The sequence below is a fragment of the Amblyomma maculatum genome, chromosome 4 (genome assembly GCF_055883805.1).
Source record: "Amblyomma maculatum isolate TAMU_Amacu chromosome 4, ASM5588380v1, whole genome shotgun sequence".
NCBI classification, from domain to species: Eukaryota; Metazoa; Arthropoda; class Arachnida; order Ixodida; family Ixodidae; genus Amblyomma; species Amblyomma maculatum.
In genome coordinates, this window is record NC_139347.1 from 42,827,845 (window position 1) to 42,855,189 (window position 27,345).

Genomic DNA, 27,345 nt, shown 5'->3' on the forward strand with positions numbered 1-27,345 from the left:
GGATAACCTTGATTTAACATAATCGGGTTTTTGGCGATTTCGCTAGATTAAGGAAAACCCGAAGGGCAAGCAAGCATGCTCTGCGTACGAGTAAAAAGGTCGGCTTGAAATTAGCAGTTCTGTTCTTCGACTTCTGTTCATCGATTCCTTCCAAGCCCATGCTCGTATTCGGTATTTATGTTCAAATTTGACTGAAGATGAAGCGCACGGGAAGACGCATGCGTCTTCCCGTGCGCTTCATCTTCAGTCAAATTACAATGCACCATCTAGCCCAACTTCAAGTTTTGTTAAATTATGTTCAAATGTATGTTAAAATGTGAAATTTTTCAATTTTGTCGCCAAATCAAAAGAATAATCTTACTGAATACCTTTTATACATCACGCGACAATGCCATTTTTTTTTTTTTTTTCACCGTGGTCACAAGGCTGAACTGCAGAGGATCGAACTCTCGCAGTGGCCGCGCTCAGTCAATACGGCGAAAGAAAATTCTGGCCTAATTCGATCTCGATAACCTCCACTTGAATCTGATTCTCGTGTATGCTCGTGATAGATAGGTAAGGTAAGTTGGTAGATGCATGAGTGGGCAGGTAAATTGGTGCACTGTGGGTGGGTGCTTTCAGAATAGCTCGTGGGCTGCAGTGCAAGCGCGTGGCGGAAACGTCTTCGCGACGGTGGCACAACCTTATAAAAGCCGCACGTTGATAACGCAAATCACTGATAGAGAAGAGACGGAGATTAGCGCAAGGACAGAACAGCGGAGATGATTAACCAAGTACGCTGCATTATACTTCGTTATTGCCTTCATATATCAGCTTGTCAAAGTGATCCAGGTGCAATTACAGAGTTACAAACTGCATCATTAGACAGAGATAATTTTACGGAGACATCGTGATTAAAACTAGAGCGAAAAAGGACAAAGCAACTAGCTCAATTTCATGCAAACCAACTATCCCAGCTTCATGTGCTGATAGTGATACCAATTACGCCTTCGTGTGGGGGCAATATGAAGACACTTCTGAAAAAAAAAAAAAAAAAAAGCATGCTCGTAACCTGCGGGCAAGAAACTTCGGCAAGGAGTTGTGCATGTAGCACTGAAAGTGGGGGCGTTTATCGCCGCCGCCGTTTGTCCTTTCGGCAGGGCGCGTGCGTGAAGAGGCTGACTGGTTCGTTTCCCCAGGGCGCTGTCGCACCCCGAGCGGCTGCAGGTTCTGCTGGGCGTTCACGACCTGAGCCGTCCGCAGCAGCACAGCGTGGCGCATAACGTGAGTCGCGTGCTGGTGCACCCGGGATACCGACACCCGTACTACGACGCCGCGCTGCTGCTTCTGAGGGGGCCGCCCCCGACCGACGCCGACCACGTGCGGCCCATCTGCCTGCCGCAGTCGGCCGACCGATACATGCCCGGAACCAAGACGCTCGTCGCCGGATGGGGACGCGTGCATACCTGTGAGTTCCAGACTATGCGTCCGCCTGTGCGCAGAACGGCAGGTTGTCTTCTCTATTCTTTTTATGACCTCCCTGAATAAAAAAAAAAGTAAAAATAAAACAGCTGACGGATGAAGTATATCTCGTGTGAGACACGCTATGACTGGTTTAAACATCAATTTCTGAATTTGAAGTTTTTTATTCTATGGGGATCGGATGCGGCCATTATTTTGGCTCTGGATGGATTTCAGGGATGGGTATGCGCAAAAGTTACTCCAGACAACCTGTGTCGATATAGCTTTATCTGGAAGTAACAATGGAGCTGCAGAGCATGCCGTTGTGGTGCGAATGAACCACAGCGGTTGGTCTAGAAACGGGCCCTTGTTGCGGAATGCGAACTTCTCTCATCTTATTGTTGGTCTCTTTCCCATCCAATCACCCCTTTCCCTCAGATGGGCCGTTCAGTTCGACGCCCAACGAGGTATACCTGAACGTGGTGCGCAACGAGGAGTGCAGTCGCCGCTACAACGGCAGCTCGGTCCAGGGGCTCATCTGTGCCGGCGCCAAAGGCAGGGACATATGCGACGTGAGTTCCACGTACACGTCTGTACACAGCTGCGTCTTGCAGCGCTTTAGAAACGAACAGTCGGGCTTGCTTGCGTCGCCTGTGCGGTTTTCAGGCCGTTGTGAGCGAAAAATCACGAGCATGACATGCAGTCATGTCTCCATGTTGTCATCAAAAACGCATCATTGAAGTTAATTTATGGCGCCTCCGCATCGGACACACACACTTAACACATACCTACATTCTCAAGAAAGAAGACAAACCTCTATGTGAGGGATGCGGAGAGGAATTAACAATAAATCACATATTACTTTCATGCACTAAGCTTGAGAAATTAAGGAAAAATATTTTAAATATTTTTACAATGAACAAATCTCATTTTATCCTAGCCTGCTTTTGGGAGAAGATGCACTGGTAGAAACTTCTCATGTTTTTAAATTCCTAAAAGAGGCAAAGCTCCTAGGCAAACTTTCAAAGTTCTCATATACAAAATACAAACACCTTGCTCTTGGCGCATGATAGCCTGAGTTGCTTATGCGCCAAAAAACCCAACACAACACAGCAAGTCATGCAGTCAAGTTCATACAGATCTTTTAGAGCGAAACTTTACACGTGGGCTGGTAGCCTACACTATATCCCCAATAATTTTTTATGCAGAAATGCATTCTTAGGTAGGCTACATACTGCGCTTCTAGAGACAGAATATGTGGCTCCGGTATATGGGAGGTGACGTTCTAACCATGAGGTCAGCAATATTTATAGACTGCGTCCTCGCATAATCGGACTCACTCTTAGAGTGGCCCTGTACGTAAGTTTCATTCCATATTTCAGCAACAATATGCATGTGCTTCGCAAGATGCAGGATGAATTGCATAAAATTGAGAAAAAGGTGTAAACTTAAGTGCTTTATATAGCTCTTTGTAGGCTTGTGTTTTCTTCTTTTTTTTTTCTTTCCATTCGGAGTCGTCACCGGTTGAGGACAATTCAAGAGAAGTACGACGCGCTCGTCTAGCTGCATCTTGAGCGCGTTGAGCGAGACGCTGTTCCCGTTCTTCATCTGTCTCTGTAGCCCGCTGTCGTTTCCTGCCTTCATCGAGGCGGCGTGACTTTTCTTTCTGTTTACCAAGATGCATAGCAAGTGCTTCAGCTGAGCAAGCGCGAGCATCTATATACCCATCGTTTTCCTCCTCCTCCTCTCAACTGCGAGAGAAGAGGTGACAGCAACTCCTCCACTTGGTAGCAGCGCGGCTCCAGCTGCAGCGCCTACCGCCGCCACCCGACGACTCGACTTGGTAGCCCATCTCTCGCAGCTGGTATGACGTCACAGCCATCTGGGGTCATTAAAGGTCAAACGTGCCTACCGACTGTGGCTACGCGAAGGGCTGAAAATGGGAGTAGTATTGTTTTCGCAATAAAAATTGCAGTTTTACTTCAGCGGTTGCAAATTACGGGATAAAGTACAGACACAAGCCAGTATCAGTAAGGCTTAGTTCACTTTCCTCCCCTCTCCCTTTTTGTTTTGTTTGCTCTACAACCTAATATTAGAGCTGACATGTCTAAGACAAAGGCCGTGAATGGCGAGCTGCTTGCTGTGCGCTGACCTCGTGAACACTCTCCCTGCAGGGCGACGCCGGCGGGCCGCTGATGCAGTTCTACGCGGGACGCTACTACGCGGCGGCTATCGCCGGCTCGGGTCTGGCGGGCGGCTGCGCGCTGGAAGGGGTACCGGCAGTCTTCACGCGCGTCGGAACGCTGCTCCGGTGGATACACAAGACCACGGGCCTGCAGACACTCTGACCGCTGTCAGCCGCATCTGCTATGGCACGAGGACTGAGCTACCCATGTCATTCTGCCCGACTTTAAATTTACGCGCTGACCACGCTCTCAACGAGGTGTTATCCCTTCGATATGCTGTACGATACACACGGGTGCCCGACGCTACGTGAGAAATTCATTCCGTCGGCATTGCTGCTTCTTACTATTTTTTTTTCTGACGGTGAACGGGGGAAAAGAAAAAGGGTGGGAATGGGGGTGGGGAGTGGGGGGGGGAGGGGGGGGGGGGCAGAATGCAAGAATCCTACTTTCCGGGAGAAGAAATACGAAACTTGCAGAGAAGAGAAAAACATCCTGCTATTGTCACAATATTGAAACTGTTGAAATTCATTCTCCTTTCTGTGATGAGTTCTAGATTTCGGAATAAAACGTGCCAGTGCACCTACGTTGCACCTACGTTTTTATTTTTCAATATTTTCTCTTTTTTTTCTATTCACTATATTTTAAAGTGACATGCGCACGCGTGTTAGGCCCATACAGTATAACCTGTAACGGGATTTCAGGCGCACTGTGGTCGTAATTCAGTGCTGACAATTTTCGAAATTTAGTTATTTCATAGCTTATATCGCGTGCGAAAATCCGACAATTCTCAGAGGAGAGCGCGGAATTTATCAGAAATTGTCTACCATTTTTTTACAGTCAAATTTACATCAGTGAAGGCGAGGCGAGCGTACGAGAGTACCTATAAGAGGCATGTAAAGAACGATCTAAGGATGAGTGCAACATCGGGCCAGCACATGGTGTAAAAAAAGAAAGAAAACACGCGTCCGAAATAAGCTACAAGTACTGAACTGCGTATTATTATTATAACGCGTACAGGGAGGATACATCGCAGAAAAGAAAACGCGAAAAGTAGAAGATAAAAAAAGTTATTCCAAAAAGTCCGCTCCGCATTCCCCGGGTGACGAAAATGGGCTTCTTCCTTATACTCAAGACACGTGCAGTGGTGCACGCTTTACAGGACTCTTTTGGAAAGGATGAACGAATGGACAATTCAACGGGCAGACTGGGTGTGTTACGACCGTGTCAAATTGACTGTGGTGGCCATGAATATCGATAAAAAAATACACAACTTGCGGCAGAAATAAATTGACGTGCATAAATATATCTTTATCATTATAATTACACCTTCGTCTACAGCAGGCCATCCCACGTCAGCTGTGATCACCGTTACCCGAAAACTTCGTAGTATTTATTACCTATCCGTCTGATTTCCTGCTGCTCCCCTGCTAGGTTCAAATCTTCCTAGAATTATCTCATCACACAGAGACTATGCGCTCACGCATTCATAAAAAGTATCAATATGAATGCAGCGAATTTTACTTTTGTACGCCAAAGTTGAACTCTAAAGGCAAGGAAATGAGACACAGCCAACACGTTTCACGAAACTGATTTGCTATGGATGAACAGCAACCTCTGAGACAAAGAACATTGATAACTTGGCTCTTTCTTGTACCTTCTCTGAGTTCAAGTTCAAGGGAAATTCATTGTTAAAATCAGTCAGAGTATATTCGTATTTAATGTCTCGCGTAAGTTAATTGCCTCAATTACATAAACATGAGAGAAAATTGACCCGATGGAGCGCAGTGAGGTACGACATAGAATTAGGCCTCGCAAAAAAAAGCTAGATGCATTCAATTATTCATCTCCTTATCCCCCTTCCTTACCGCCCCTTATCCTTATCTCCCATGTAGTAGCAGTAGTGCTAATAACAACATTACTACAACTTCTACTTCCTCTCCTCGTCCTTGTTGTTGTTATAATTGTTATGCGCATTCAGTTGTATTTTTATCCAGAGGGTGATGAAGTAGTCTTTGCATTGTTACCGGGTTTTTTGGCGACACCGAAACAAAAAGGCACTGCAAATAGAACGAAATCGCCTCTGAATATATTATTCGAAGTCAGCCATTCAGTGTCGCGGCAGCGTGCGCCGGCACGAATCGACTGCGTCGCTCTACACCGCCGGTCTTGGCCCGCTTCCATTAGCTGGCCGTCCGGCGCGCCGAATGACACGGCTCGAGAGAGGGATCGAAGAGGACGACTTGCACGGCAGCCACAGCCGGACGTCGGCGCAGCAACAAGCGCGCATGCTGCCAACGCGCGCTGTTTCACGTACGGTCGATCGCGAGTTATGAAAACAAGCACGCGTGATTGCTATCGCCCTGGCGCGTCACCGTGTTTGAGAGACGGCCAGCGCACACGGTCACGACCGCCCTCTTCTCTCTCTCTCTTTCCACTTCTGTTTCTCCACTCTGGTGACGTTCCCTTGACGACCAGCAGAGCGAATCGCCCTCGTCGGCGCCTTGCTCCAAGGAAAGAGAAGCAGGTACGCGTTTTTCTTTATATATCCTTCATGTTTTATGCACCTCTCGTTCCATTCTTCATACTACACCTGCAAACTTGCTGGTCTATGGATCTGAAGGCAGCAAGAAAGCACCTCGAACGGCGTCTATTGCCAACCTACTCACTTCTTTAATGCCGTGTTAACGTATATATTGAGTGCATGAAACATAGATAGGATGTCCGATATGAAAGACCGCTTCTTGACGTTCGTGTTTGGCTTTCAAGAATCATTTTTCTGAGCTACCAGGAGTGTTTGACGACTAAAAGGTGTGCACTCATAGTGCAAGTAGGGCTCGAAGAAAACACAGTGATAACACAGCCGATGCAATCGAATGCATGTGAGTAGCGAACCGTACTTTCTGGCTCCACATGACTGAGATCCCGATCAACAGGTGATGCTGTCCATCAAAATATATCCTAGAAAGAGCCCCGAATGGAGCTTTTGTGTGTTCATTTAAGCGTGCTGCATTTAATGTGGAACAGTAGCTTCGTCTTTCCAGTTATGCTTCAAAACACAGTGTACTAGGACTTTCAGCGTAGCGATAGCTTCGATTGAGCAGCCAGTGCTAATAACTGCGGCTGGCGCGATTAAAGTCAACTGGTTGTCGGTGCCAGCGGATGAAAACGTTCTGATGTTCCTTCTTCTCTGCGCAGCTTTCAATTCGCTCCTCGGATTTTCTCTCTTCTGTACGTGAAATATGGAAAGCATAGCAAAGGATAGCGATGCAGGATGACCAGCGAGGACGATGACTTCGACATATGCCTGGCCGCATACAAACGACAACGCGTTCGCGCTCAACGCAAGGCGTCCGCAGCCTTACAATCTCTGGTTTGTATACCTACAGCTGCCAACTCTTACTTTTTCAGCTTCTGTTATGCTGTCTGCTGGGCTGCTTGTTTCACGCGTTGGCGTTTTACTTGAATATGACCATGCTCTGCCGATTAGGGTTTGTTTTGCTCTCGCGTCCATATTTCGTTTAGCAAATGAAATGAGGCTACTACGAGGCTACTTGCTACGCACTTCAACACGAAACGAACGCAACGTAAAAAACAGTTTTTCGCCGTAACCTTTATTCTCAATATTAAACTGCGCAGGTGGTTTCACAGTGATTTTCGTGGTGGCGGGCAAACAGCACTGAAGAAAACGGAGACAAAGGAGAGACACGTGCATCCTGCTCCTCCCGCGCTGTTTATACTCGTCATGATAGTCATGAACTGTTACCAACACGCCATACCTTTCGTCCTACTTAAGTGTTTACTAATTGAAGTGCCGCGTGCACCAACTAAACTAGCCTTGGGAGCCACCTCGGGGAAGTTTTAATACATAGCTCGGGATGTTGCAAAACGTGGCACAATTTCATATTACTCTTCCCATTCGAATCAAGAGCTGCGCTATAGAAGTTACTGTCGCTAGTGTGCATATAGACCAGTCTTATTATGCTAACTTTATCTTACATAATTCTCTTTCTCCCTCTCTCTCTAAAACACTCAAAGAGTGCATCAATATGTACATATAATAATGTACATATTGGTATGCACATGCCTTTAGGAGTCGTGGTTAAGAGAAGCGTAATTCCATGCACCGTGTTTCATAAATGCATGTCTTACAAAAATGCGTAATGAGTTTCTGAGTTATGTTTCTGACGCATTTGCATATAGGCCGGTCTTAATGTGCTAACATTTCATTACATAATTTCTTTCTCTCTCTCAAATGTTCGAAGAGTGCCTGTTCAACCGTATAATAATGTAAATGTTGATATGTACATTCTTCTAGAAGGTGCCGTTAATAGGAGCGCAGTTCCATGCACTGTGTTTTAAAATAGCAGATCTTACAAAAATGTGCGATGGGTTTCTGAGTTACGTTTCTGACGTATTTCAGGTTAAACTGACCACCATTTTCTGATTAGTACGTAATGTGTGTTTTTCTTGCTGACATAATCATTAGTTTTTCAAGGCGAAAGATTTACTTGGTTCAAGAGGGGCGCGGACAGGAACTGTCCACAGCGAACGGCTCAAAAATCTCCTCGTGTCTCGCTGGTTGCTATAGCAACTGTGGCGCCAGCCGTTGACGAGCTATCGAAGCGCCGAGTGGGACTACGGTATGCGTGTGTCCTAGAGCAGCGGGCGTCTTCAGAGGAGAAGCAGCGGACGCCGCCAGTGCAGCAGAAGGAGTACAGAGGGTATCGCGCTACAGGTCGCGTGGTGGCGCGCCACAGGAGGAAGTCAGGGGTTTTAGGAAGCGTGACATTCAGGCGTCGCAGGAGCGCATTGCGTGAGCGAGCTTTCGCCTTCATATACATACACGGACCTGTCTCTGAAGAATTATTGATGTAAACATGTGAACTTAATGATGCACTTACACAAGGACTTTAATCTGAAACAGTTTCTGGTGAAACAAACGTCGAATGCCAATTTTAACGTCTTTTTCACATCATGAAAAAAAAAGAAGCTGACGTAAGTAATTCTCTCCCAAACGTCAGGTAGATATTCAATAAACAATTGTAAATGCAACTTGTGCTAAAACGTAAAACTGCCTAGGACCTGACCGGCCAGTCATTAGAGAAGACAACCTTCACTCACCCTCTGAAAGGAACAAGTAATAAAATCGAGCACGTGGTATCACTATGCTGGTCAAATACATGCTACGCCGATAAGCTCACCTGATAGCAACTTTATATTTCCCGCTCTGATTCAAAAGGCCTCCCAACAGGTTTTAGTCTAGAAGAAGTGAAAACAGAATTTCCTAAATAATTTTGGTGACATTTCATGTAAATCAAAGTGGGCTACGAAGTGGAGCCTCCTGTCATTTCGGTGTGTGCAGATAAGCCCATGCTGCCTCAATGTGGGTTCTACAATAGAGGCCTACATCGACCTTTGTGGGCTGACGACAACACCCCTATCGGACTAATCTGGAACATATGTAGCAGGTTGCGCCGGCTGCCCAATATCGGCCCGCATTGCCTAGTGTAGGCAGCTCACCGAGATTACCCGTCGGTCCCTCTTCGGATAGTTGTGGGTAGCCCCAGGTGATGAAGTTTTTTTTTTTTTTTTGTTTACCTCATATTACCCCCATCCGCCCGATGCGCGTACTTTATAAGCAGCCCCCGTTCCAGTTGCACCAATGACTGGATTCTCACGGCCCAACAGCATGCACTGTGCCTACACGACGTTTTCTTGTAAGTATTTGGACAATGTGTGAACTGCCCACATTCAGCTCACATTGAGCCTAGGCTATAAGCAAGCGGTAAAGTGGCCAGCATTTACTGCTCCGGATAATTTGGTCATTTTGCGAAACTTACGTGAGTGATCGAGTACGGGCGCTTAAAAATATTATATAAACCTTCTGAATTGTGGCCACGTATGATACAAACTAGTGATCGAACTGAAGGGATTCAGCTCCGCCACGGTGGTGTAGTCGTTAAGATGCCTGACTATACTGTGCCAGAGTACCCGGTTCGATCCCGACCGCCGGCGGCTGCGTTTCAATGGAGGCAAAACGGAGTGACGTCCGTGTGTCGTGCGATGTCAGTGAACGGTAAAGAACCGCCGGTGGTCGAAATTTCCACAGTCCTCCACTACGGCGTCTCTCATAGCCTGAGTCGCTTTGGGACGTTAAACCCTACCAGCCAGCGTAACTGCAGAGTTCTGTTATTTGATGTGCATCATTATTGCGCGAGAAACTGAAAAAAGGAGTGCCTGGGGCAGTGCTAGAAGGCGCTACTGTTCTGACGTGCCCATGCGTGATGACATACATGCTAAAAAGCTGTATTTCTTCACCAGAAAAAGTTAATGCAAACACTAACCGAGAATTTATGTCAGATTGATGCCAAAACGCTATTGCGAAAATTCATGAAGACTTCATGAAGCCACTTTGTTGCAACAAAACTCAAACGGGTTTAACGTGGCTAAACCTAGCATAACGTGCGAAATCACTGGTTTTGCGTAGTTTATCATGGTATGCGGCTGGTGTATTTGACGTTGTCGCTGTCTTCTCGTCATCACCTAACCAGCTGTCCGCTCGTGAGGGTACCATGACGTATGTTGCCCAAGTGCTAGGAACCACATGGATATAAATCCCCGCTTTAAACACACCGTAAGAACGTTCCTGCGTGCCCTGAGGGCAGTATTTTTGACTTGGCATCCAAAGGTTCAGGAAGGCTGGATTCCGAACACACCGTAAGAACGTTCCTGCGTGCCCTGAGGGCAGTATTTTTGACTTGGCATCCAAAGGTTCAGGAAGGCTGGATTCCGTTCACACCCTCCCACCTTAACAGCGAAGCCCGAGTAGGCGCTCTCAACCCGGGCCAGTTTGGCGACGTACGGAATCAGTGATCCGGTTAGACCTCGTGAATGAGTGCTTTCGCACTAAAAGGTTCATGCAAAAACCCACTGAAATTTATGATGTCCCTATGATGTAAGAAAGAAGCCAACTCGACAAGCTGTTGAAATGGTATTTGTGACATTCGTTATTTAGAACTAAATTGCCATTAAAAAAATTAAAACTGGAGTCACATTCGACGTTGGCGGCCTTTAATTCTGTTATAATCTATCACCTAAATTCAAAAATATAAAGTTGATTTGTAAAGTTTGGTTAATTAATCGCTTATTTAGTGAAGTCTATCTGGTATGTAACGTCCAGAGTAGTGTACAATCCAATTACACAAACCGCATTGTCGCATCCTACATAGCTATTTAAAGAAAAACCTGCACTGTTTAATAAAACTATGCCCGTTAAGTCTACTTGCACACCAATTGACGCGATTGCTTGAATGGCTAGAGATTTTGATGTGCAGGTATAGTACGCACTGAGCAGGTAGACTACCCTTTATTTGTCATTAAAAAAAAAAAAAGCAGAAACCGCTGACTGTGCCATGATGTGAATTGGAAAGCAGTTTTCGCGTACTTAGATAAAATGTCATCTAGTAATTTGATATAAACTTAATGCACGCACCACCGCTACGTTCGCAGCAGATGAAATATTTGAAGATTAAGTCCATAGTCGTTATACTAGTATAGGGGCGGTTGCTGTCTGTATTACATGGTGCTTCAGAATTTAATATCACAATGGATTGCCTCTAGATTTGATTTATGAGAGAGATGCAAATTTAGCGCGAAAGATTCTTAGATTGCGGCGGTAGACCTTTCTGTTGGCTAGCATTCCTTCCACATGACCCCACCTTCCACATTACGGCTGTTCCACTTAGCTTTCTGCCTTGATTATAACTTCGCATATGATTTGTATATGTATGTTTCAACCATACGCTGGATACGAATACATTTCTGAACAGTGATATATGCGCATAAAACTGTACCTAATTGCTCATTTGCAATTTTATTTTGTTTGACTTTCCCGGAAGACTTAATTTATTTAGCATTTTTTATCCATGCGCATCCATGCGCCGAAAAGATTCAGGGGCGCACTTAAGTCTGCGTAGGTGCAGTAATGCGAAACATTGCGAGTTCTGTAACGCCGCCTGGTGGATTCGCCCGACACTACGCTAGCGGATCTCGGCCGCACTTGGCAAGATGGCCTATGTGCACGGTGTACTGGGTTAAATGGAGGAGCGGCTTATATAGAACTTAGTGAAGACGGCGGTGTTTACTTCAAGGCGCGAGAGTGTGTTGCAGTTTTGCACGAGGCGTGATCGGCTGCAGCGATAATACAGTGCCCTCGTGCCTGGCCAGGGAAGCTGATCGTTCTGGCGCGGGTTCTACCTGTCAACGCCACTCATGAGACAAGACATTAATAACTTGTGCATCACATAGTATTTTTGCTGTACTGTAGCGTTTTTTTTACATATTATATGCACTTCCTTGACAATCTTTGGGTAGACAAAGGTCATCTGTTTTGTTCAACTTAATCGATCTCAAATGCCTTGCAATCATTTGAAAAAAAAATTGTTACCCCACAGTGCAACATTTCAGAGCACCCATGCAGAGCGCACTATACTCATTACTATACCAAGGCGCTACTCTCTAATGAAAGTGCCTGGTTATCACCATGGCATTCGCTTTCCAGGACAGAGCAGCGAGCGACCTCCGAGGCCAAATCAAAGGTTTTCCCACGAGGTTAATAAACAGCGTCAGTGGACCCTCGCTCGATGAGAGTGCATCCCTCAAGAGGATGCACGTGCCGCCAATGGTGAACTGTGAGGCAAGTCGTTGACGCATAGTTAACACGCTCAGACAACACATTTCAGAATGTAGGAGAAAATGGTGGAGGTGTAAGCATGGCTTGTTGTTGTGTTGGGTTTTTTGGCACATAGGAAACTAAGGCATCATGGCTTGAAGCATGGCTTGAACCTATAGTTATACAAGTTAAAGCTCTTCTAAACACGGTTTTGCTTAGTTTAGCAAAGTTCTACGTGGTTTGAATTAGGGGACGCTCATGCTTCGCCTTGCGAGTAGACGCAATAACGTCTATAACGCAAGCTTTTCGCCCCGCAATTTTTTAACATTTTTGTTGTAAATTTGTTTATAGGAAAGGAAAGGCGCCGTATATGGAACATTTCTGGGTGAACACTCAGACTGCGCCGTAAGGAAAGCGAAGGGGTTTGAGGTCAAATGTATAGGTCGCTTGTGTAACGGCCAACAAACTATGAAGTTTCACCCGAGTAGTACAGCTTTCTGCTCTAATATGAGAGAACGCTGTTGTTGTTTTGTTTTTTTGTTTTTCGAATGCCCGAATCAACTGTGCGCATGCTCTGGGACCGACTTATATTTTCATCTGCAACCTCATTTTGTATCCCATTCGCCATTAAAGAGAGCAAGCGCCCTACCGGTTGTATCGTGCCGATAGAGTGCCGTAAAACGAATAAATGACTGTCTTATTTTTATATGCTCTCATGAAACTGACAAGAATTACCCCGATGGACTTCTCCTGTACGGAAAATAAGTAATAAAGGGAAAGTAATAATGGTAAATGGGAACTTATCCGAAGTAGGAACAAAATATTTCTATAAAACTCTGGGCGGCACCGTTGCACAAATGTAATCTCACCCATTGGGCTTGCGATTGGTAATGACGAATTTAGTTTATTCTTGCGTCCTCTGTCTTATCTCTGCTATTTATGTTCTTGGAGCTCCCATACATGCCAATGTTCTTCAAAGTTAGCTGCTTTTTTTTTTTTTTTTTTACCTAGTCCGCTACTGCTTGTTTTCATTGAGCTTCCTCATTTTCCAAGCTGACCCAGAGCCGCCTCGCGGAACCTCAGCGGTTATGGTGTTCGAATCCTGAGGTAGGGAATCAGGGTTCGATACCGGCGCGGCAGCCGCGTCTAAATGAAGGCGGAACATGAGGGCTTGTGTATACTGTGCGATTCCAGAACCAGCTAGAGGCTTGCACAGGAATTGAAATGAGGTGATGATATAAATTTTTTGGGGCAGGAGCGGGGGCTCTGATGATAGAGGAGAAGCGGCAGCCATTTTGGTAGTCATCACCATTCAAAAATCCGGAGCGAATTAAAGGGATGTCTTAAAAAAAAAAGAACAAGAGGGAAGCTTTACACTTCTTTGGGGGTGTGTAAGGAAATCACTGGTCAGAGCACTTTAAAGAACCGCAGGTGGTTTAAATTATCCTGGTGCTGAGCTCTCCACGCGCAATACGTCGTCGGGCACAGTCTGAGTCAATTTGGGACATTAACTGTTTGCTTAGCGAGCGCATTAAAATCGCTCAGTTTGAACGATGATGCAAAATGCTCATATCCTAGCCATACGGGCCACTTCCACACAGGTGATGCATCTATACAGCAACGCAAAGAGACTGTACTTTAGTTTTAGAGTCGGTTCTCTGGTCGTCTGTATGAGAGAGTGTCTCCGAACTTCGCATGAAGCCTCTCAAGACAGAGCAATCACGGAAAACGTGGCCCACGCCCGTGACGGCGTTCTATAATCTCGCACTGATGATGATCAGCAACGACGGTGTTTTCGCGATTTCTCAGCATCGCCACTTGACTTACTAGGCACAAATTACAGGTTTGAAGGAAACGATTAGGACCACTCGTCTTATTTTATTTCCGACAGAGAACATAGCTCCGCCTAGCCTGAACTATAGAGACAGGCGTCCTATAACTATCATTTACGCCTGAAATTTCCTCCTTTCAAGCGCTAGGTGAAGCGTTAAATCTTGTAAACCATAAATGAAACCAAGCTGACTTAGATATTCACCGGCCGGCGCATTGCGCGTTGCAGTGACGTTACGCACGACGTTAGGGCAGCGGGCCACGCTGAACTGTTATCAAAGTAACCGAGCCCCCTTGTACCCCTGTAGCTGTTATCAATGTGGGCGCCATGTAATGACGCGAAACGTCCCTGAAAATTGTGGCGAACAATTAATATGTCTCAATTGTAAATCCAAAACAGTTGCTTCTTTTTCATTCTGCAGTCGTTCTTTCTATGCACCGTGCACCCTGCTGTCCTGCGTGTCTTACGCAGTGCCCCTGTTGATTGCAGTGTAACGGCATAAGCGTGTGCGCTCTCCTGAACACGTCCTGTGCATTCTCCACGATGTCCGAGCACACGGTGCGCCGCCTGAGGTAAGTACTCCCATCGCAGCTTCTGCCTCTCCCCATGCCTCTCCTGGCACAGTGCGCTGAGGATGCTTACGCAGTGAATGCGCGTAATTTTTCTCCAAGAGGGACTTTAGCGACTAAATTAGTGAAAGGCGAAAGCCTGAGGGCCGCATTCTGCTAAGCAGTTGACACTAATTACTAATAATTGATTAGTTAACCAAAAATTACTTACTTAATAATTGGTCATCAATTAGTTAATTAAAATTACTTGATTAGTTATTCATTAGTAATTGATCATTGATTGCCATATGGCCATATAAGGCACGCATTCGCGCATACTGTGGTGGTGCTGTGTGATTAGTCGAGATCTCTATGACGTCATTCCGCCTCGGCCAATCAGACCCGCAGCAAAAGCGGGACACATTTTGTCCGCGACAGCATGAGCCATTAAAGGCTTTCGCCTTAATAGTAGTCACGGTCCCTGCATTACTGTGTATACTTGGCGTAATTATACTTGATCACAGATATGTGTACGTCATTCCCTTCCGCTTCCACCGCATCGCATATAGCGCCATAGCCTTATGAAAAATTAATGAGCCTGGCCTTTGTTTGCATGTTTGCAAGGATGTTTGTCATGAAATTTGAGCTGCAGAGCACTGTTAAAATCCTACTTTTTCTTTTGCTAGGCTACATTTCTCTTAGTGAGACGTGAAGGCACGATACTTAAGGGACGAAACGCCAGTAAGAAAAATATCTGACCAAACTAGTCTACCATGTTAAGTTGTATACGTTATATTACCTGGATATTGCTGCGTTACTGCAGCCTTCAAGAAGATGTGAATGGGACTTGATCCTTACCTGTTTTGCGCATAGGAATTACAGTCTGGCCGACGCGGAGTTCGTCTGCTGGCACCGTTTGTCTGCGTTGCTGTAGTTTTATCTGTAGTTGTTACGTATGCATCGCGTGCATGATGTCCGGAGATAACCTATGTACGCAGTGCACTAGTGGCAGAATCCACACGTGATCTGAAGCCTGATATATCCCAGCGATAAAGCGATGACAATGATTAATTCGCTGGTGCCCAGCGCGCATTCAGCTATGAGCAGCGCCATGGGTCAATGCCATGCATATATCCTGCAGTAATTGTCATTGCTAATCGCAGCTAGTTTGGGAGCACAGGGCTGTCACGGCAGTCGCAGAATTTCGCGGATTTTTTTTCCAGGCAATCAAAACGTTCATAACTGCGCTGTAGAAGATGTGCGGACGCGCAGACAGCCGCACAGGCCAGCACTGTCTGACCGAGATTACTTTTTGATTATCGCTTCGAAGGCTAAGCGACCAGATCGTGACTTGGAAGCAGGTTCCAGCCGAGTCCGGATATCAGCGCCTGCTCATTCCCAGGGGTTCCATCAGGGGCTGCGTCAAATACGTGGACCTGACATTCGGTTCCTGGAAGCAGGTCTACGAGTTTGCAGTTGGTCAGTGTTACTCTTATACGTCTATTCGTCATTCACTTTACGCTAAGCACTGATAGACAATATTAATAGTCGTACGAAGTGCTTGAACTACATACTTAGCCTACGCGGTCAAAGAGCACTGCGGTTTCTTTACTCATCTCTATCCTTTATTTTATGCACAGAGACAAAATGTCTAACTTATCTCAGCAGGTGTATCTTCCTTTCACTCACAGCGTCTTGCCTTCTTTTTGTTGCCATAGCGACAAAGAATAGGTGAATGAATGTTCTGCACCACGCGAAACGGAACATTTCTGAGAGGTAAAAGTAAAAATGAAATGTCCGCGCAGAAGCCATAGTCTGGTGTAAAAAGTGATATGCTGTTGGAGGGACATGCCATTCATTATTAAGTGTTACGATTACCACGTCATATTGTGGCATTTAAAACAAAGTTCAACCCATCGTTTCTTCCTTAAAGTATTTTTGTATTCGTTTGAAAGGTAGTGTCACTTTAAGCGTTGCACTAAAGTGACATCGCCTATGAAGGGCCTCCATTTGAAGAAGGAGGAGGAGGAAGAAGATGAGGAGGAAAGGCAGGGAGGTTAACCCGTAACAGCAACCGGTTTTCTACCCCCATTTGAAAAGGAGCTCCGGAAATCTCGGTCACATTGGGTTCTTTACCGTGCGTTGATGTCATACACACAACCACTCTTCATCTTGCCCCTAACGGAACGCCACAGCTGCGGCCGGGATCGAACCCGCGTTGTCAGGATGTGCAGTCGAGCGCCCTATAGGGCCGTTTGAAAGAAATGCGTTCTGAAATGCTTAGCTTTCAGAGCAGCTATTTCCCATTCACAGCGCGTGATGCCCGCGCACAGCCATGAAAACTGCATGGTATGAAATTAAATCTGACATCCCAACACCTCACTGCTTCAAATGTGAAGGTGCCAGAAAACCAGCGCAGTAGATTACCGACTGAAGAGCAAGATGTATATGAACTGCCAAGCGAACTCAATATGTTTGTACCAAGCGTAAAAAAAAAAAAAAATGAAAATTGCGTGCCAAACCTTAATTTTTTTTTTTTTTATTTGACAGGGCCGCGTCGATATGCGCCACTTTTTTTTCTGGGGGGGGGGGGGGGGGGGGGGGGGGACGTAGTAAAATGTTATCTTGCGTCCAGAACTTTTTCGCAATCCCAGCTTTTACACGTGACGATTCGCCAGAGAATAGCTCAATATAAATAAACACTATCGTAACACCTGAGAAATGCACTGTCAGCAAAACATTCCGGCCTTCTTTTACTATTGTCATCAATACATTTAATTTCGCGCAAGACCTTACTTAAGGTTTCGCCTCTTAGTTGTTCTGACGGTTTGGTTTGGTTTATGGGGTTTAACGTCTCCAAGCGACTCAGGCTTTGGAGACGCCGTAGTGGGGGCTCCGGAAATTTCGAGCACGTGGGGTTCTATAACGTGCACTAACATCGCACAGCATACGGGCGCCTAGCTTTTCACCTCCTTGGAAAAGCGGCCGCCGTGGTCGGGACTCGATCCGGCTTCCTTGATTTGAGCGCCATAACCACGGCACCACCGCGGCGGGCTGAACATATATCGCGTTTTCATCTTTTCTTTTTTTTTTTTTTTCCAGTGGAGGAATGCTTCCCTGAAGTCAGCCTTGGAATAGATTTCCTCAGGAGATCACAGGTGGGTAAAATGCACAAATATGCCTCGCCTGCGCGCACAATCGACGTGGTGCCGGCGTACACAGTGCCAGTTCTGTACATACTGAGCCGGTCGGTCATAACAATACGGAGCGCGCCTCGTCAATAAAAAAAATACTCTTGTCACGTGTTATGTAGCGAATATTACGGTGTAGTGCATTATACATAATTCAGCACTTGCCCTTGGTGCGCTCGCATATGGACCCTGGCAACCATCACGTCTTCTCTGCGGTATACGTGAGAACATTTCAACCATCATGCAGAAACGTACTCCATTGTTTTAGCCGCAGCTGTAGCTAAAAGCAAGCGTTGGTTGGTTGGTTCATAGGAAGGGAAAGGCGCAGTATCTGTCACACTTGCTCTGTGGACACCTGAACCGCGCCGTAAGGGAAGGGATGAAGGTGGGAGAGAAAGTGGATAGAGAGAAAGGGGAGCCGTAGTGGAGGGCTACGGAGTAATTTCGACCACCTGGGGATCTTTAACGTGCGCTGACATCGCACAGCACACGGACGCCACTTCGTTTCGCCTCCATCGAAACGCAGCCGCCGAGGCCGGGATTCGATCCCGGGAGCTCCGGCACAGTAGTCGGGCGTCTTACCACTGCACCACCCCGGCGGGGCGTCTGATTTTGCGGTTATTAAGAAATAAAAAAATGTCACAATATGCGACCTAAAGGGGAGCGCGTGATAGGGAATTCGGGATAGCTATAAATGTGGTTAGAATTTTAAGGCGAAAGCCTTTAATGGCTCAAACAAAATGTGTCCCGCTTTTGCGGCGGCTCTGATTGGCCGAGGCGGGATGACGTCATAGAGGTCTCGGCCAATCACAGAGCACCCCCACAGTATGCCCGAATGCGTGCCTTATATGGCCATATGTCAATCAATGATGAATTAAATAGTTACTAATTGATGGCTAATTAAGTAATTTATTAAGTCATTATTTAATTATTATTAATAAACCGTCTACTTAATGACTAAATAATTCATTAACTGATGCCTAATTAATTACTAATCAGGCCAGTTGCTTAGCAGAATGCGGCACTCAGGCTTTCGCCTTTCACTACTTCAGTCGCTAAAGTCCCTCGTAATTTTTTTCTTATACTTCCGAGCGTCAGTTTTTAGAAATACGTGGGACAAAACATAAGGGGAAGTTCGTACGTTAATCTTCAAGTGCGACCAGATTTCGAACCGCTCTCAATGGAAACCATCTCAAAGAGCTCCGAGTGCTTCGCTTCTATTGGTCGTCCTATCACCAGTGTAGGATTACCGATTTACCAATAGGAGCAAGCCATTGTGAGTGTTTTGAGGCTGGTTTTGTATTGAGAGCGGTACGTAATCTTGCCCGCGTTTCTCTGAAGAAACCAACAATTTATGCACATCCCCACCACAGTAGGAAGTAATGCGAGAGAAACCATACGCACTAAATAAAAGGTTAATGTGGACGCAATTTATCAGTGAATGATGAAGGCAGGAATTTCGTGACTGATAGGCGATTGGGGTAGAGTATACGAACAGGTCACGGAGCAAAAAGTCTCCATTGGACAGATGCGCTTGGGAAAGAAGCTAAATGAGCGGATATTGACTGACGTTTGCTTATCAGCCAGAATCCGATAAACGATATACTCTATTGCAGCTTGCCGCCGTTCTGTCGAGCAAACTTGTTTGCTTTTTGATCTACTCGTTGTGCACTCAGGAGAGGCGAACGACATTTCACAATGGATATCTCTAACCGGGTGCTTGTTGAAGACAAATAGAAAAAAAATAGAGACAAATGAGAAATGGATGAAGATTGCAGTCAGTTACAACAGTACATGCTGTCTTAAGTTTCTAAACTTTTGTTTTTTTCAACCTGGCTTACTCAAAAAAGCTTGAGCTGCCCTTTATGGCCAGAACCCTGTTGCGAATACACGACAGGCGCCTATATATGCTGCATATTTTATTCTTAATACGTTGAAAATAAAAGCAAACAAAAAATAAGTGATCCTCTGGAAGATATAAGTGCTAAGCGTTTTGTTTGTTCTATTTCTTTATCGTGATTGTCACGCAGGATCTGACCGGAGTGTCCAGGATTTATCATGTTCGTGCGTATAAGCTCCTCTGCGATGTTCAACATTGTCGTCCATACATGAAGCGCCTTATCTCAAAATTTCGCTGCCGTCTTTATGCGATGACCATTGCTGACCTTCCATCTCCGCCGTGGGCACTCGATCGACTCCGCTGACTTGTTCTTTTTTTTTTTCTTTTTATATGTGAGGCACAGTATCGCGCAGCAAATCATCTGGCCTCATATCACCCCATTTTTGTGTCGTCTGCCACCGCGTTTTACGCCGCAGTAGAGGAACCAAAAAAAAAAAAATATGGAGATAATTTTAGCTGAAATGATACTACCTCGTGGAAGCAGTATTTCACTGGTTTTGCTCTTTTGTCACCCAGCTTTGTGTAGTTGGCTGAAATGAGACATACATTTCCCACCAATTAAAATTCCTGCTTTTACAGACTGGCTGCGCGACTGCAGCTTGCGGGATTTGTCGTTGCCTCGGCGACGGCGCTGGCACCGGAGGCGATTTCGGTCTGTCACTGCCAAGACTTGGTCGGACCATGTCTGAACCTGGTCATGACACAGTATCCATGACTATGCTTGGCTAACTGTTCAAGCGTTGCTATGAAGCTTCCCCTTATGCAAGCAAGGAAAAATTTTGCTCGGGAAAGTGGCCTCCGATTAGCACTTTCGTACTAAAAACGCAAGGGTGATGCGATAGCATTGCCTTATGGACATTATGCATTGATGCTAAGTGATGGTCAGCTTATAAAGTTTAACTTCTTCAAAGCAACTGGGGCTATTAGGGACGCCACAGTTCAAGGCTCCGTAACCTCCACTAATACCCATTAGCACACAAACGCCTTGCTTTTCGCCTGCACCTATAAAGCAGCCGCCGGGGTCGTACCTGTCCCCTTGGGATCAGCAGTCGAGAGCCGTAACCACACAGCCACTGCTGCGTGGCTGAGCCACATGCGGTGAGACTCGTTGTCGTCAGCAAAAGTATCACGCTTTTGCGGCGGCTCTGATTGGTCGAGACGGGATGACGTCATGGAGGTCTCGACCAATCACAGAGCACCACCACAGTATGCGCGAATGCGTGCCTTATATGGCCATATGTCAATCAATGATCAATTACTATTTAATAACTAGTTATATAATTACTAATTACTAATTTACGACTAATTATTCATTAATAACTACTTAACTAACAATTACTGATTAGTGACGCTTATGTAATTAATTAATTACTAATTCCGCGCACCTGGTAAAATCAACCACACAGCAATAAACGTAGAACAACTGCGAAGATACAAGGAGCGCGATCTGGTCGCTGCCAAGCAGAATTCACTGAATAAATGCACTCGCAGAATGTGAAAGAGTAGTCGCTCGCTTTACTCGTAGCAGCATTCCTCGCTACATGCGCAACAGTCGCGTAGCAGAATGCAGCACTCAGGCTTTCGTATTTAATCACTCTAGTCGCCAAAATGTCCTTGAATTTTTAGTTGCTGATCAGTATTCCTCTCTAATTAGTTACACTAAGTAGCGATGCTAAGTAGTGGTTCTATTTAAGAAGACTACAATAGCAGTGCTGCTTAGTGGTCTTAATTTCGATTAATTGTTGTAATACAATGTGTTGCTGCTATCTACGGTATAAAGAAGACGCATAAGGCCTCTATACTATAGCAGTGAACGCAAGTTACTCTGTAGTATAGAGGTCACGCCCAGCGCATGCCCTAAAGGACATCGGTTCGATTCCACTTTACTACCGTCTTCTCTCTTCAGGGAAAGCACTTTTTTTTCGGAGGCATTTTGCAATGCTGTTCTGCTGAGGTTGCAACTCTATGCGTGATGTCACAACTCTACAGATCCTCCTTGCAAAGCACCTGCCAATTAAGCCATGTCACCTGGTCTTATGAAGCCGCGCGCACCGCCGACCAACAGCGCTCGGCCAAGTCACCTGCCGATTCCATCGGTTATAAGAAATTCGCTCATTGATTAGAGGTTGCGTAAATCCCAAAGCCACGTGTCCTGACTGAGTGCTGATCAGTCATTGGGACGTTTGATGTCGTCAGAACACGCGATTTTCTCGACCAATCGGGAGTTTCACCCCGCCGTGGTGGTGCAGTGGTTAGGGCGCTTGAACACTGTGCCCAAGGATGCGGGATCGAATCCTGGTCGTGGCGCCCCGCTGTTCAATGGAAGCGAAAAGTAAGGCGCCCGTGTGCTGTGCGATGTCAGTGCGCATTAAAGAACACCAGGTGGTCGAAATGTCCGGAGCCCTCACTACGGCGTCTCTTATAGCCTGACTCGCTTTGGGACGTTAAACCCCACAAACCAAACCATATACCAATCAGGGGTTTCCGCGACAGACGCAGGACGCCACCCGGCCTTTCTGGGGAATTTGGACTGTGAATGCTATCGCATTACTATGCAGGACTTCAATGTGAGGGCTCTCCCCAGGACCATTTTCATCACCACCAGCCTGACTGCATCCACGGAAGGACAAAAACCACTCCCAGGCTTCTCTAAATAATTCGTTCATGTGCCAGCTGCAGTCACCTTATCCTCCCAAGCTTCCTAATATCATCCGTCTACCTAATTTTCTTCCACCGCTACGCCTGTCTTCTTTTGGAATTCAGTCTGTAACCGTTAACAACTCTCCCCTATCTTACATTCATTACATGTTCTGCGCATCCCCATTTGTGTGTGTGTGTGTGCGTGTGTGTGTGTGCGTGTGTGTGTGTGCGTGTGTGTGTGTGTGTGTGTGTGTGTGTGTGTGTGTGTGTGTGTGTGTGTGTGTGTGTGTGTGTGTGTGTGTGTGTGTGTGTGTGTGTGTGTGTGTGTGTGTGTGTGTGTGTGTGTGTGTGAGAGAGAGAGATTTCGGCTAGAATATCATGAAGCCGCGATTTTCTTTGATACACTTTGCTCTCTTTCCGTTTCTTAAAATTACACCTACCATATTTAACACGATAGCGTTAAACGCCGCGTTGTGCTAAGAATCCGGAGTTGTCGGCTTTGCTTTGGCCACGCACACCCATATCGATTGACTTTGTGTAGCCCGTCGGTGCATTCTTCGCCGACAGATAACTGCAGCACTATAGTTCTGCCCGTACTGCCATTTTAAGAGCGCAGTGCGCCCGTTCGGCGGTTAAGCTGCGTCGCCACCGCGGTGCCGTTGCCGGTATAACCGTGCGAAAGAGAATCACGAGCCACCAGAGGGTCACGAACCAAATATAATTTCTGAGAAGAGAAAGGAGAGCCGGGAGCTCAGCTAGAGTGTACTTGTGCCGCCCGCTCATTGGACATCAGCGACAGCCCACCGGTTAGAGTGTGGGCCTCACCGGCCGGTATCAACAGCGCCGCTAGACGCTCTCTCTCTGGGCCCCCGCTACCGCGATCTCCTTTCACGTCCTCACCCTCGCGTCCTCTTTCGTTTTGTGAAAAAAAAAAAAGAAAAAAGCAATAAAACTCCGCTTAAATTTCGCATTAGAATGTTTATAATCTTTTTATCCGATGTTTTTTAATGGGAAAAGGGAAAGGAGGGGGGGGGGGGGGAGGAACAAAACATGGGAGGCTCGCCTTTTGTAATTTAGAAGGCGAGTTCACACCTCTTCTAGTCCACGTATTCCATGCGGCCATAGTTGTTCTTTGAGACGTGCAATTGATGCCAGCACCGCTTACATTCGTAATACGCGAATGTTCGTTATAACTGTGGATATTATATGTGGGCTCGACTCAAGGGCGGATTTTAAAGGTGTGATGGGGCGGAGTAATCAATCCGTTCAACGCTCCCACCCCCAGGCGAGAAATTTTATATAAGGAAATCATACTGTCCCAATTCTTTTACAGAAAAAAAAAATAGCAGTGCATGGTTCAGCTCGGCTAAACCTAGTTATGCAGAGCGGTAGCTCAGTTAAGCAAGGTTATAGACACGTTTGTAGTGCTTGGTTTAGGTTTTATTGCACATCTATGGTTCCGCGAGGCGAGCGAGCGCGCCGCCGGCTCCGTGAGTCGCACCTTGGCACCTGAAGTGCCTGAAGTGGAGAGGCGCACCGAGTCGCGCGTGATGCAACCGCGAGGTGACCAAGCGCAGCAAGCGACACACGTCGCACCAGCAGCGGCCGTGGGCATGGGGAGTCGCAGTGTCGCAGTCGCGTAGTGTGACGTCACGGACACACTTCTGCTGAGCCGCTTGGAAGCCAAATGTTCGGCGCCAGGTGACCTTCAGGTTTGGCATCTGCCGCTCTAAAGGTCTAAAACATGCAAACGCATATTTGAAATCGGACCTCCACTCCTTCCCGGCTCAGCTTCCCCCTACAAGAGTTACTCATAAATCCGGCCCTGGATCGAATGTACAATTCACTTTTTTTATTATTAAATGTATAGCTACGCGCCTGGTTGCAATTAGAGGCATGTAGCTAGCGCTTAGTTATAGCCATTTCAGGTTCTAGAATTTATAAAACTCGATGCACGCCAGGCGCTGTGAATGGGAAGGAATGGAATGGAAAAAATTATAGGACCACACTTCTGCAAGTCTGCTTAAAATGTCGAAAGCCACTTTACAGGACAGCTCTCACTAACTGCGTTGCCATTGCTACTATCATCGTTATAATTGTCACTGATTGCATCGGCGTTGCCATCACTACTATTATGCATTATGCAGCCCGGTGATTTGAGGAATTAGCTGTTTTAGTTTCTCTTCCCCGGAAGTATCCTCATGCAATAAGGGAAAAAAAGAAGAAAAAAAAAAAAAAGCCCGGCGTGGCGTAGTAGTTGTGCGCTCAGCTACGGATGGGAGGGATTCCCGCTGGAGACAGATTACTTTTTTTTTTTTTTTAAATGAACTGTTACGAACATTTCCTGCGGACATTTCTTGCGAACGTTTCCGCAGTGCTTAGAAAGGCTTTCGCCCAAAAGGTTTCCGACAGAAAATGGCTGGTCCCCCCTGACCCTTTGTAGCTCGTAGGCCTACGAGGCAAGGAGGATAGGAAGGGTGCCGCTGCCATTTCAGATGCTGGCCGGGAGGTCTTGTGTCTCGGTGGCCTTTCCCGCCAGTCGGATGGAATTAAGAACTGGAACTCAGGGTCCAAGTTACGCAGCAAGGTCTCCCAGGTTTCTCTACTTGCGCCCCTCGGGAAGTGCGGACATTCTCAAATTATGCATGATCGCACAGTTTTGCTTCTATAGAAGGTCACTGGCCTCACGAAACATGAACGTGGTTCGTCCATAACCGAGTGCCGGTACGTGCAGGTTTTCAATTGTCTGCCTGTTGTTTAGTTTTGCGCCTGGTGGGGAGGGCCAGTCTGCGATTACTGCGTGATTTCTCCATATTTTAGCAAGCGCTCTCCGCTCCCTCGGTCATCAAAGTACCTCTTAGTACTTCGGTAGTAGAGATCTCGTGCCAACTCGTGGAGTCGTGGGCCGCTACGTTCCCACTGACGGCTGCATGCGCCGCGGTGTCCAAATATTCCTGTTCAATTTCCCTTGGCCTAGTATGTTTAGCCGCAGCGGCAGAGATTTTACCTTTGCTAAAATTTGGGATGACAGTTTTGCTGTCGCTTATTATTACTAGTACGTTTTGCTTCCGTTCCACGCAAGCCAATTCTACCGCAAATTCTTCGGCAGCTATACAGATTCTGTACTCCGCTCGCGCAGGGTGGCGGTTGGCACGGTACGTGTTACCTCGGTCCTAGATGACCGCTGCCACCGTGATGCCGCCGCCACCTACCCCGCCTTCCGACATTTTTTTTTTTTTCAGAGCGATCGGCCTTTTTTGCCTTCGATCTTTGTTCCGGATGCGTGTTTTGGCAGGAGTGGAGAGGTGACTCTTCGACATTTTCTCTGACGTCCCTGACGGGTAAAGAATATTGAGGATCCCGTGCGCCATTCGAGAGGTGCGTGGCTGTGAAAAGGTCCAGACAAAAGCCCAATAGTACACGTGCACTCGGCTGCACTTTTATCACCCGATTTACAGCTACAGTGAACTAGAATTATTCTAGTTCTCTGCACTACTGCTCAATGCGCCCCAAAGCCACACACTTTTCGAATGGACGGTTAGGGGCCCCACGCAAAAGGCGCCGTGAAACTACAAATTTCGCCCATCCCGCACGCGCCATTCGAAAAGCGCGCGCTTTTGGGGCGCACGTAGCAGTTGTACGGGTAGGACAAGACCACGTGACAAATATGCGGCCGAGTGCAGCCACGCACCTCTCAAACGGCGCGTGGAACTACCAAAATTAATTCATTGCCCCACAGCGCCTAGCGTTTCAGAAATTCTAAAACCTGACAATGGCAGTTATAACTAGTTAACATGCGAGATCGACTTCTGCATAGCAAGCATCGTCACTGCTCGTGAGCAGAGATATCTCCCGGGCTCGCTCCGACGTCGACCTTCCATTTATTCCATATGCCAGAGACGTCGCTGTGTACAGACGGCGCATACAACCCCGATTCTGATTCGCTCGCCACAGGAGCATCCGATGGAGACTTACGTGCGCCATTACCCTGGGTTAAGAAAAAAATAAGGTGCTATGAGCGCGCCAAGCTGCGTGCAAAAAAATTTTCCTAAGAAATGTGTACGTCCATCTTCCGAATCCGCCTTGAAGGCAGGACAATGGGCATTCCAAATCGTGCCAGGCAAATGTACACACCACTTTATTTTTATTTTTTTCAGCAGATCGAGAGCTTTATAATAAATGCTTCAAACAAAATTAAACCCCTATGTCCAGGTCACTTTGCTTCATTATTTTATTTTATTTTTTTTTCTGGCTGCTCAGTGCCTGATCAACTTTGAAGCTGCAGTGCTGCTGGTTGGAGGCGCCAGGGGCGAGAAAGTGCAACTTCTCAGCGCCAAGGAAATATCTTCTCAAAGCATGGCAGCGTTACCAAGGGCCAGCGCTTTGTAGTGTTCCTGTCCTTGATAGGTTTCTTAATTGCACCTGGCGGTGCCAAGGCTTTAATTTGTAACAAATTCCCTTTTGATGCCATTATTTTTAAATAAACGACTGTCCATCTACAAAATGATTGATGGCAAGTCATGTTCAAATACTGATGTCAATCACCAGTATCTACTGATGTACAGTCATGGAAGGTTACAAGTCACGCTTGCCTCAGGCAAAAATTTGTGTGTTGAAGATTGCATTGGTATATCAGTGGTGAAATAAATATTTTTTTGTCTAGCTGGTGCTCAACTTCGAACTTTTGCAGTGCCTCTCTAGTAGACTTTCAGCATGCATAATGTGTACCGCTGCTCGCTTTTCAGTTTACGGATGTGCATCTCATCAGAATGTTGTCATTTCACTCTTATGGACCACGTACACACCAGGAAGGGTGCCTGAATGTACTGAAGGCTATCAATAAAAATGACACAAATAAAAGAACAGGAAAAGAAGGAAATTTAACTGACAACTGCGCCTTTCACCATATATTTTGAATACACAGAGATCTCCCAACAC

At 46.4% G+C, this 27,345-nt stretch overlaps 2 protein-coding genes across 2 annotated transcripts in view; both read left to right on the forward strand.

Annotated features, from left to right (window-relative positions):
• Positions 1 to 3,991, forward strand: part of LOC146190863 (transmembrane protease serine 9-like) — a 35,075-nt gene extending 31,084 nt beyond the window's left edge. The window contains exons 10-12 of the mRNA XM_084600242.1: positions 1,179 to 1,447; positions 1,879 to 2,012; positions 3,615 to 3,991. Coding sequence (XP_084456368.1) covers positions 1,179 to 1,447; positions 1,879 to 2,012; positions 3,615 to 3,788 — 577 coding nt within the window. The 3' untranslated portion in view covers positions 3,789 to 3,991. The remainder of the gene's footprint in view (positions 1 to 1,178; positions 1,448 to 1,878; positions 2,013 to 3,614) is intronic.
• Positions 3,992 to 6,833: 2,842 nt separating this feature from the next.
• Positions 6,834 to 27,290, forward strand: LOC146190864 (nuclear receptor-interacting protein 3-like). The gene is made up of 7 exons (XM_084601253.1): positions 6,834 to 6,996; positions 9,092 to 9,094; positions 12,187 to 12,321; positions 14,618 to 14,700; positions 16,007 to 16,155; positions 17,779 to 17,834; positions 26,668 to 27,290. The coding sequence occupies exons 1-7, from the start codon at positions 6,898 to 6,900 to the stop codon at positions 26,794 to 26,796; spliced, it is 654 nt and encodes a 217-aa protein (XP_084457379.1). The 5' UTR covers positions 6,834 to 6,897; the 3' UTR covers positions 26,797 to 27,290.
• Positions 27,291 to 27,345: the final 55 nt, after the last annotated feature.